At 38.2% G+C, this 12,134-nt stretch overlaps 1 protein-coding gene across 8 annotated transcripts in view; it reads right to left on the reverse strand.

Annotated features, from left to right (window-relative positions):
- GRM7 (glutamate metabotropic receptor 7) overlaps positions 1–12,134 on the reverse strand; it is an 871,847-nt gene that overhangs the window by 432,524 nt on the left and 427,189 nt on the right. For all 8 annotated transcript variants that reach the window (XR_011483650.1, XR_011483651.1, XM_070455619.1 and 5 more), the window contains exon 3: positions 4,531–4,672. Coding sequence is in view for 6 of the 8 variants with exons in the window: in XM_070455619.1 (XP_070311720.1) it covers positions 4,531–4,672 (142 nt within the window). In the remaining 2 variants the exon portion in view is untranslated. The remainder of the gene's footprint in view (positions 1–4,530; positions 4,673–12,134) is intronic.

Here is a 12,134-nt window from a genome sequence, read left to right on the forward strand (position 1 = left end):
ATAAGGCAAGTTCTATATAACTTAAGAGGAATTAATAGACAATATTTTAAATTAATGATTTCAAAATAGCAATACAGGCACATTTTGAGAAGACCTAAAGAATTATTTTCAAGAATCAAAATTACTGCTCAAGAAGAACAGAATCAGAGAGTGAGATGGGATGGAAAAGGATACTAGGGCTTTGCATAAAAAGTATTTTAATTAATTTTTGCTCCTCTTAAATTATGTGCATTTATTATTTTCACACAATCACTTATACTCTTTTGAGTTAGATATACCATCTCTACTAATCTAACCAAAGGGTATGATCACTGATGCTGTCAAAATCATATGTCCATTACTGGAGACAACCTAAATGCAGAGCAGTAGGGAAGTGGTTAAAGAAATGATAGTGCATCTAAAGGATGTATTAGAGACCAAATGAAAAACACATAGTCTGATTTCTGCAATATACTGTTAAGGAAAAAAAAAAATCAAATAAAAAATGCAAATGATTATTTATTTCTTATAATAATAAAAGCTGGCCTGCATATATGAATAGATGCATAGTTAAAAGTATAGGGTTGTATGAGAGCACAGAAAAATATGGATAATATGTAATTCATAGTTAATGACAATTTTCATTGAGAACCTGCTGATGAAGTATGAAAAGGATGGGGAGAATCCAACTGAAACAACATAAGAAAGATAAACTGATATAAAAACAAAAAATAAATTTTTACCTTAATATGCTTACATAAAAGTGTGGGTTAATTTATTAAGAGAAATAAGATTAAACTGTTTAAACATATTATAGTATTGAAAGTGAGATGTGAATTGCAAAAAATAGAATTCAAACTCTATGTGAATCTGATTCTACTGGGAAAAATGATTAGAATAAAATGACTGCAAATGTTAAACAAAAATTTTATTAGTGGTTATCTCTGAGTGTTAAGATATTAACTTTTATAGGGGATTACTTAAAATCATGGATTGTGATTGTTTTCTCTAACCTTTCATTTTTTTAGATAATCAGGGGCAAAGTAAAGCTAAGAATTCCTTTTATTAAAATGCAACAACAAAAATATTTCCATTATTTTCCAATAGATTAAAATAGCCATGTACTATTACTTTTATAATCAGAAAAAAAATGTCTCATGAACAGAATACACTCTTGTCTAACATTCAAATTATCAATCCCCATGACTGATTGAGCACTTATCTTAGCTTCAAAATCTAGATATTAATGTCTTTTCACCGGTATTCTCCAGTAAAGTATTTGAAGTTAATGTTCTAAGAAATCTCAAAATTTCCCATCTACAGTGTAAATCTTCTGAGAAAAGAAATAACATAACATTGTGGGTTATCAGACATCAGTGGGCTTAAGCTCATGTTTTGGAAGAAACTTATACATGCCCTTGATTTTTATTACTGTAGCCAAGAACTATTACTGCTATCGCTCCTATGACTCAGTACACAATGGTTCCAACACACAAATCCCCATGCAAAAAATGATAAGCATAGCTATTGAGCTGATTATATACCTTTTAACATTGCCAATTAAAACCTCACACTATCTGCAAATCAAGGATATTACAACCAATTAGGCATCACAGCTATTAGTAACAAATCTTTTAAGTGCCATGTACATGAAAATAAACATGGGGCCACCTTTATCATCATATGACGTATTTTAAAATGTACAAAACACGTATGAAAATCATATATGAGATGATTAAGAGAAGAATGAGTTGACAAATCTGGAGCAAATAAAAGAAAGTCATATCATAAAAACAAAGTGCTGCTGCTGCTAAGTCGCTTCAGTCGTGTCTGACTCTGTGCGACCCCATAGGCGGCGGCCCACCAGGCTCCCCCGTCCCTGGGATTCTCCAGGCAGGAACACTGGAGTGGGTTGCCATTTCCTTTCCCAATGCATGAAAGTGAAAAGTGAAAGGGAAGTCGCTCAGTCATTTCCGACTCTTAGCGACCCCATGGACTGCAGCCGACCAGGCCCCTCCATCCATGGGATTTTCCAGGCAAGAGGACTGGAGTGGGGTGCCATTGTCTTCTCTGAAAACAAAGTGCCTTGAATAACTAAATCACAAAGTGTGGAAGAAAATGCCCTAAGAGCAACAGAATCAGTATTTTGTAAGGAGAGAAATGACACATTTAAGGGGTGACAGAAATAGTTTCATGGAAAAGGGCATGTCTGAAAAACAGCCAGAATTTCAACAGGTAGAGAAGGAAAGAAGAAACATCATGAGCCAAGACTGTGATGGAGGAACTGTTGGGGTCCACTGACTTTCAGAGTCATGCGTCTTAGGTGGAGAACTGGGTGCATGAAGGTGGGTCTACGTGCAAAAATAGGACCATATTTTAAAGCATCATGAAGTTCAGAGAGAGAGGCTTGTGCTTAAAATTACTAAATAGTGGACACTACACTGGGCATTTCATACATTCATTCAGTGATGTTTATTGAGCATCCATCACTAACTGAGCAATGTGCTAGGGGCTAAGGATATGAAAGGGAGTTAGAAGGGGCATCATCTCCATCTTAATGATGCATGCAGACTTGTGGGGAATATAGACTCCAATTACATAATCAAAGAGTACAAAATGCCCTCAGTGACATTAACTGTGAAACCAAGCTGTTATGACAAATTTTCCAAAGCTACATTGTTTGGAGACATCTCTCAGAAGCAACACTACTGACAGCACTGGAATGATGAAGTGGGGAAGGGAAGCATTCCAGCAAGCTGGAAGAGAATGAGCAAAGACCTGGCAAGGAAGAAACACGAGGGCCCCCTCACCTACAGCACACAAATCATGAGGGGGCATGGAATGAAATAAGGCTAGAAAAGTAGAAGTCCAGATTATCATAGAAAGAGTGTGAATGGATTTACTGATGTGAAAACTGAGACCTCAAAGAGCTGAGGCGGGTGTGGGGTGGGGCGTGCCCAAGGTGAGACGGTGGTCATAGCAAAAAAAAAAAAATTAAAGACAAACTCTCAGGTATCTTGACTTGAGGTTTCTCTTCTCATTTAACAGCCCCTGCCGCCCATGGTCAGAGCTCAGGGCTGGGAAGATGGGTAGACTCGGGGGCAGCAAGGAGGCCACACAAGGATGGGAGACACAGGACTGGCCGGCGGCCCTCACCCATGCCCTTAATATAAGATGCTCACTTTCAAACTAAATGATTTATTATTCGAACTATAAGACAGAAAGGTAAAAAATCCAAACCGAGCTTTTACATCTGCAGAGGTGTAAAGTGGCACCACCTCTTTGGAAGACGATATTTACATTTAGGAAAGCACACATCTTTGTCCCAGAAACTCCTTTTTCAGGAATTTATGTTCCAAATAGTTATTAATATAAAAAGCAATATATTTATGTATTATTATTTGCATTATGTTAATGTATCTATACATTGTAAAGGATGTGTACATTAATGTCACACAGTGGCACACACAGATTTGTGGAAAACAAAATTCACCACAAGGTAATTTATAATTGCACAAGTCTGTAACCAAATGTCAATCAGTAAGAGAGAGGTTAGCTAAATTACAGCAAATACGTAAAATGAAATTCTGTGTGGCTACTGAAAAGTGCCGATGTTCATGTTCGGAGACCTCCATGATGAAAGAGTAAGCCCAGGTGAGATCGGGGGTAGAGCAAGGTAATACACAGTGTTCTACCATTTGTGTAAACATGTACACACTGTCTCTAGAAAATACATAAATATAACAAGATACATAGTTGCAATGCAAAATACAAAAATTACAAAATACAGTTATTACTAGCATCTGGAAAGGAGAACCTGTTAGCTAGAGGACAGGATGAATCCAACTTTTCTTCATTTCTAGATTTTTCAACACCTTTTGATTTTTAAAATTAGGGGTAATTACTGTTTGTTCTAAAAAAAAAAATGGTAAGGATTCTGGACCAAGGTGGCAGTGGTCAGGAAACAACACAGGGCACATTTGTATTCTATAAACAATTTCGAAGGTTAGCACCCAATGGCTTGGCCAAGAATGCAAGTAATGAGCTAAAAGGGGAAGTCAAAGTTGTACTCAGATTTTTTACGTCAAAGAGCATCAAGGTAAAGAGACAGAAGAAAAAGTGGACTGGAGAATGCAGACATATGACCAACTTGGTTTTGAACATACAAAGTCCAAAGCAGAATCAATACTTCCAGAAATAAAAGGCATTTTTCTTTTACATTAGCACTATTCTTTAGGTAAAAGTCTGTTACATGTGTATATATTTTTTGGTAAAAGAACCTTTGAAAGGTCCAGTGGTTTTCTCCTTTTACAAGTAATTGAAAGCATTTCTTTAGCAAATATGGGGGGAAACGCACAACAGCAGCATGCTGCTGCTTCCACGGTTCACTCTAACTGCTTCTGTCAGGGTAGAAAGTGCGAACGGACCTTGCCACCACGTAATTATCAATTTGATTCTATGCTATCTTTTCTCTTTCTGTGCCAGCACTCTGATCTTTCTGTCCCCTAAACTACAGCATGCATGTTACTGAATTTCACCAGGCAGCCTTACTTGATATCCTCATCGTTGGCAAAAAGGACGACGGCCCTGGAATTGGGGGTGTCCAGGAGCTGCTTGATAATTTTGTCAAAGTCAATGGTCCTGTCTTTGCGTTCCTGGGGGATTCTCACAGACTGGGCAATGCAGAGCCCACCTGTTCAAGAAAAGAAAGCAGAATGTCAATTAAGTTCCTGCAGAGATACCAAACGAAGCAGGGAAAGGAGACAGGGAGGAAGGAATTATGAATTCTGAGTACACAGCTCTTCCTTGGTGATCTTGCTGAATGAGGAAGGCTTCGGTTAGTAAGCCAAGTCCTGATCTGTCATTCATACTTGGCATGCCTTCCATGGTATGGCAAAGCCTCAAGGCACTTGGAAACAGCCAGGGATGCCCAGGAATACCAATGATAGTGATTCTGGGGAGGTAGGTTTAGGGAGACAAACTGGATGGGAGGCATTTAAAATGAATGCAATATGCTACAAGAAAACCACAGTCAGCTACAATTAAAAAAAAAAAGTACTCAAAGAGATAAAACTCATGTCAATTTCTATTACTTTTCTGGTGTTTGCAGTCTCATAATTTTCCTCCTTCACATCCATCTCAACTTTCCAAGCTCACAGCCAATGGAATAAATAAAAAAGAAAAAAACAATAAGAATAAGCTCAACTATTATAAATCACAGTAATGAAATTTTTTTGACTACATGCTATATATTCAGCCTACAAATATGTGCTTTATGTATGTTACCTGATCTTAAAAACCTTAAAGGTGGCTAGCATTGCCCATTTCATGTTAGGAAAGAAGGGGATTAAATAAATAAATAGATGTATTTACTGCAGACTTCTCAAAGCTGTCATGCTGTTAACTGGCTTATGATAAGCAGCTGTTTACAAAGCAACTGATATCCTCCTCACTACCCCAACTCTTGCTTAGTAGTTACTCCCCGATGTGGTGTTTTATAAAACACACCTTAAGAAAGGCTGGTATAGGCAAAGGGGTAGAGAGGATATCTGGAGGTCAAGCCCCAAAGGTCATCCAATGGGCAGAAGGCCTGGGGGCAGAGACAAGAGGAAAGCTTTGTTCTCTTTGTAACCTGGAGATACCCATAATCAACGAGCTTATATCCAAAGCATAGACAACTGTGTGGATGCTACCAGGTTTCCACAAATACAGAAAAATATAAACTCTAATCCAGAAGTGAACCTCCATTACATTTTAATCCATTATACTTAATCAGTGTCAGCTCTCTGTAAGTGGCTCTCAACCTTCAGTCCTTGAAATCACCAATGGTCCTTCTATAAAGTACAGCAACACTGTCAGCCAACTTGACCTAACTGACATTTACAGAATAATCCCCAGGACAACAGAAGCGTACACATTATTTTCAAGTGAAAATGGAACATTCATTAAGCTAGGCTATCTTCTGGGTCATAAAAGAGAAAAATACCCTCAAATTTAAAAGAACCTTATGACCTCAGACCACAAGAGAATCAAACTAGAAATGAATAAGAGAGATAACAGGAAAATCTCCAAACACTTGGAAATTAAACAGCATACATTTAAATAACACATGGGTCAAAGAAGTATCAAGAAATTTAAAAATATCTCTAAATGAAAACTAAACTGTGACATTTCAAAATGTATAGATTATAGCTAAACTGATGTTTACAGGAAAATAGATATAATTAAACACTTAAGTTAGGAAAGAAGAAACACCCAGAATCAGTAACCTAAGCTTCCACTTTAATAAATAAGACAAAGAAGAGCTAAATAACTCACCTCCCAAAAGGCGGAAAAGACCACAATGGTATATTACTGCATAACTACTAAAATATCTTTTAAAAATAATGAAAATTTCAAATTCTGGAGAAGATGCAGAGCACCAGAAATGCTCATTCATTGCTGGTAGAAACACACAGTGGTACAAACAGTATGGAAAACAGGTTGGCATTAAATGTTAAATATAGAGCTAACATATAAAGCAGTGGTTCCAATGCTAGATGTTTTCCCAAGTGAACTGAAAAGTTATGTTCACACAAATGTGCTCAAAATGTTTGTAGAAACTTCATTCCTAATCACTAAAACTGAAGACAAGTAAGGCATCTGTTAACAGGTGAATGGATAAAGGACCCATAGTCCATGCAGGTGATAGGATATTTTTAGGCAACAAAGGGGAACTACTGACTCTCAGAAGAACATGAATGATTCAAAAACACATTTTGCTAACTGAAACGGTCACACCGAAAAGAGTACATATTATATAATTCTACTCATACAACATTCCAGGGGGGGAAAAGCAAAACCGTAGGGTTGGGAAACAGATTAGTGGATGTCAAGATTTAGGAGAGAGGAGGGGGTGACCACAGAGGGACTGCAGAAGGATAGCTGGGGCAGTGGATGCATTCTCCATGGTGTGTGATGTAGAAATGTGGCTCTATCTACTTGTGAAAACCCTAAGAACAACGTGTCACAATAACTGGACTTTACTGTATGCAAAATCAACCAAGATATTAGGAGATGCAGACTGTGACAAGTGAGGTGAATGGCATGAAGAATGTACCAGAGCATTTCACTGAAGGGGATGAGCAGAAGAGAAGTTGGCCGAGGTAACTTTTTACAATAGTGTACAACCAGCAACTAAGGATCATGACAAGAAGAATTGCACATAAAATGGCACTTGGATTTGTAAAATGTTCACAGGAGTTAGCAATACTGGAACAGCTTTCCATACTCGAGCTGAACACAACAGGAAATGATGAATTGTAGGTAAGGGGAGGCAGGTTTCTCAGAGAGATAAGGAATTTATATATAAACAAGAGTGTGGCAAGAATGGACCATGTGGTGTGAGGAAGAATCAGATATAGTGTAAACTCATTGGACACGACTGAAGTGACTTAGAAGCAGCAGCAGCATGGTTTATAAAGAAATCCTTCCATGAGTGGGTCACTTTATACATAAATAGATGTACAGATGGGTTAGTATACATATATATCCTACCACTATCCACTGAGAGAGTCTAGAAATAATGACACTCCACAGCAACAAACACATCTAGTGATACTGGTTTTGAAATACCATCTTTCAACCAAAGGTCTTTTGGAGAAATGGGTGATTCTCAAGTTGGGGAAAAGCATATAAAAGACAATGTCAGGCAATAAGAAGTTCACAAAAGAGAAAAAAAAAGTAAAGTAAAGGGGGAGAGGTCAAAAGGACATAGGAGCCAACTTAAAAGAGATCCCAGTGAACAAAGCTAGAATAATATTAGCAACAAAATAAATAATGATGATAATGGATTACTATCCAAAAACTATAATACATGCTCAGGAATCCATACATTAAAAATGACCAAATCAAATCAATAAATCAGAAAGATGGGATGAATCTTCTTCACAGAAAAATCCAAACTAACAAATGTTGATGGGACAAGGAGGATAGAATATCACTGTTAGAACATTTAGAGGAAAAACTGCTGCATGCAAGGTCCACCGATGAGTGCTAAAATACGTATGGGAAACTATAAGAAGATGCTGAACATTTATACAGCTTAAAAGAATCTTGCTCCAAATCTTTACTAGTCACTCAGGTGATTTAAACATATGCCTACAACTTCTTTGATACTTTTCCTTTGAAAAGGTAGAGATTAATGTTTTTGCCCTTAAATGTAGTCTGACTTGGTGCCTCAGTTCTTAAGAATATGGCAAAGGAGAAAGAATAACTGGATAGTGGAGAAACCCACTTTCACTAGACCACTAAGTTAACATCACTAGTGCTAAGTCACGTTGTTCACGTACACCCTGAGAGGATGTGCTAAGGGCGCCCCATTTGAATTTCATCCTTCCCCCAAATCCATAAGAAAATGTCAGAAAAGTCCAAACTGAGGGACATTCTACTTTTCAAAGTTCCTGACTTGCACTTTTCAAAATTGTCAAGGTCATGAAATAAAAGACTTAGACATTGAAAACTGCATTGGATCCCTGGACAGAAAAAAGACATTCATGCAAAAGCTCATGAAATTTAAATAATGTCTGTGGTTAAGAGTATTTTTGCATTGTTGATTTCTCAATTGTGATAAACTAGTTATTTAAAGTATTAACATTTGTGAGATGGGTCTGTGGGAATTTTCTTTATAACTCTTCTATGAATCTAAACTTATTTCAAAACAAAACTTAAACTTACATGTATATATTTATATATGTGTGTGTATATATGCATGTGTATGTGTGTGTGTGTGCGCGTCCCATCATGGATCACTGCCTTGTTGTGGCGAAGGGGCTTGCATAATTCAATGAAGCTATGAGTCATGCCGTGCAGAGTCACCCAAGATGGACAGGTCATAGTAGAGAGTCCTGACAAAACGTGATCCACTGGATGAGGGAATGGCAAACCACCCTAGCATAATTGCCGTGAGAACCTCATGGACTGTATAAAAGGCCAAAAAGATATGACACCAAACAATGAGTCCCCCAGGTCTGAAGGTGTTCACTATGCTACTGGGAAAGAGCAGAGAATTACCAATAGCCCCAGAATGAATGAAGCAGCTGGGCCAAAGTGGATACAACCCTCAGTCATGGATGTGTCTGGTGATGAAAGAAAAGTCTGATGCTGCAAATAACAGTAGTGTATAGAACTGGAATGTTAGGTCCATGAATCAAGGAAAATTGGACATGGTCAAGCACGAGATGTTAAGAATAAACATCAACATCCTAGGAATCAGCAAATAAAAATGGACGGGAATGGTCAAATTTAACTCAGATGCAGATTATATCTATGACTGTGGGCAAGAATACCGTAGGAGAAATAAAGTAGCCCTCATAATCAACAAGAGTCTAAAATGCAGTACTGGAGTCCAACCTCAAAAATGACAGAATGGTCTTGGTTTATTTCCAATGCAAGCCATTCAACATCAGAGTAATCCCAAGTCTATGCCCCTACCACGAGGCCGAAGTAGCTGAATGTGCTCAGTTCTATCAAGACCTAGAAGACCTCCTAGAACTAACACCTAAAATAGATGTTCTGTTCATCATCAGGGATTGGAATGCAAAAGCAGGAAGTCAAGATATACCTGGAGTAATGGGCAAGTTTGGCCTTTGAGAACAAAATGAAGCAGGGCAAAGGTCAACTGAATTCTGCCAAAAGAATGCACTGTTCATAGCAAACACTGTTTTTCAACAACACAAGAGATGATTTTATACACGGACATTACAAAATGGTCAGTACCAAAATCAAATTGATTATATTTTTGGCAGCCAAAGATGCAGAAGCTGTATACAGTCAGCAAAAACAAGACCTGCAGGTGACTATGGCTCAGATCATCAGCTTCTCATAGCAAAACGCAGGCTTAAACCAAAGAAAACCAGGGAAAACAATAGGCCAGCCAGGTATGACTTAAAGAAAATCCAGTATGAATTTGCAGCAGAGGTAATGACTAGGTTCCAGGGACTAGATCTAATTAACAGTTTGCCTGAAGAACTATGGACAGAGGCCCATAATATTGTACAGGAGGAGGTGAATAAAACCATCCCAAAGAAAAAGCAAAGCAAGAAGGCAGAGTGGATATCTGAGGGGGCTTTACAAATAGGGGAAGAATAAAGAGAAGTGAAAAGCAAGGGAGAGAGGGAAAAATACCTCCAATTAAACACAGAGTTCCAAAAATTAGCTATAAGAGACACAAAAGCCTTCTTCAATGAACAATGCTTAATAATAGAAGAAAACAGCAAAAGGGGAAAGACTAGAGATCTCTTCAGGAAAATTGGAAACATCAAGAAAGCATTCCACACAAAGATGGGCACAATAAGGGATAAAAATTGTAGAGACCTAGTGAACGCTGAACAGATCGAGAAGAGATGGAAAGAATATACAGAAGAACTATATAAAAAAGATCTTAATGAACTGGATTACTATGATGGTGTGGTTAGTCACCCAGAGCTGGAAATTCTGGAGTGCAAAGTCAAGTGGGCCTTAAGAAGCACTGCTGTTAATAAAGTTAGTGGATGTGATGAAATTCCAGCAGAACTATTCAGATTCCTAAAGAAGGATGCCATCAAGGTTTTGCATTCATTATGTAAACAAATCTGGAAGACCCAGCAGTGGCCACAGGATTGGAAAAGGTCAATCCTCATTCCAATTCCCAAGAAGGGTAGTACCAAAGAATGTGCTAACCATCAGACAACTGCACTCATCTCCCAAGCTAGTGAAGTCATACTTAAAATCTTGCATGTTGGGCTTCAGCATTATGTGAGCCAAGAACTTCCAGATGTTCAAGCTAGGTTTAGAAAAGGAAGAGGAACAAGAGATCAAATTGCCAACATTCACTGGATTATAGAGAAAGCAAGACTACTTCAGAAAAATGTCTATCTCTGTTTCACCAACCATGCTAAAGACTTTGTGTGGATCATGACAGACTGTGGAAAAATCTTGGAGAGATGGGAATATCAGACAATCTTATTTGTCTCCTGAGAAACTTGTATGTGGTTCAAGGAGCAACAGAACCCTGTATGGAAGAACTGATTGGTTCAAGATAGAGAAAGGAATACAACAAGGCTGTCTGCTGTTACTGGGTTTACTTAACCTATACACTGAGTACATCATGCCAGGCTGGATGAGTTGCAGGCTGGAATCAAGATAGGCAGGAGAAACATCAACAACCTCAGATATGTGGATGATACCACTCTAATGGCAGAAAGTGAAAAGGAATTAAAGAGCCTCTTGATGAGGGTGAAGGAGGAGAGTGAAAAAGCTGGCTTAAAACTAAATATTTATAACAAAACAAACAAACAAACAAAAAAAACCCAAAGATCATGGCATCCAACCTCATTACCTCATGGCAAATGAAGGGGACAAGATGGAAGTAGTGACAGATATCCTTTTCTTGGGCTCCAAACTCACTGCAGATGGTGACTGCAGCCATGAAATCAGAAGAAGATTGCATCTTGGCAGGAAAGGAATGACAAACCTAGACAATATGTTGAAAAACAGAGACATTACTCTGCTAACAAAGGTCCATATTGTCAAGGCTATGGTCATCCCAATAGCTATGTATAGTTTTGAGAGCTAGACCATAAAGAAGGCAGACCACCAAAGAATTAATGCCTTTGAACTGTGGTGCTGGATGCCCAAAAGTCTCTTGGACAGCAAGGAGATCAAACCAGTCAATTTTAAATGAGATCAAACTTGAATGTTCACTGAAAACTGACACTTAAGTGCCAGTATTTTTGGTCATCTGATGCGAATGGACGACTCACTGAAAAAGTCCCTGATGCTGGGAAAGATTGACAGCAGAAGGAGAAGAGGGTGTCAGAGGATGAGATGGTTGGACGGCATCACCAATGCAATGAACATGAATTTGGGCAAACTGCAGGAAATGATGAGGGACAGGGAGGCCTGGCGTGCTGCTGTCCATGGGGGTCACAGAGAGTTGGACATGACTGGGCAACTGAACATCAACAATTGTGTGTGTGCGTGTATCATCTATTTATCTAATCCATCTATACCTACCTGACTGTCGAGGTCTTTATGAATACTTATTTAGTAAGTAGTGAATCAGAGGCAGGAATCTGAATTTTTAACTAGAATTTTATCATGCTGGCTCAGATATTAAAGAAATTGCCTATAATGCA

The sequence above is a fragment of the Odocoileus virginianus genome, chromosome 26, assembly GCF_023699985.2.
Source record: "Odocoileus virginianus isolate 20LAN1187 ecotype Illinois chromosome 26, Ovbor_1.2, whole genome shotgun sequence".
NCBI classification, from domain to species: Eukaryota; Metazoa; Chordata; class Mammalia; order Artiodactyla; family Cervidae; genus Odocoileus; species Odocoileus virginianus.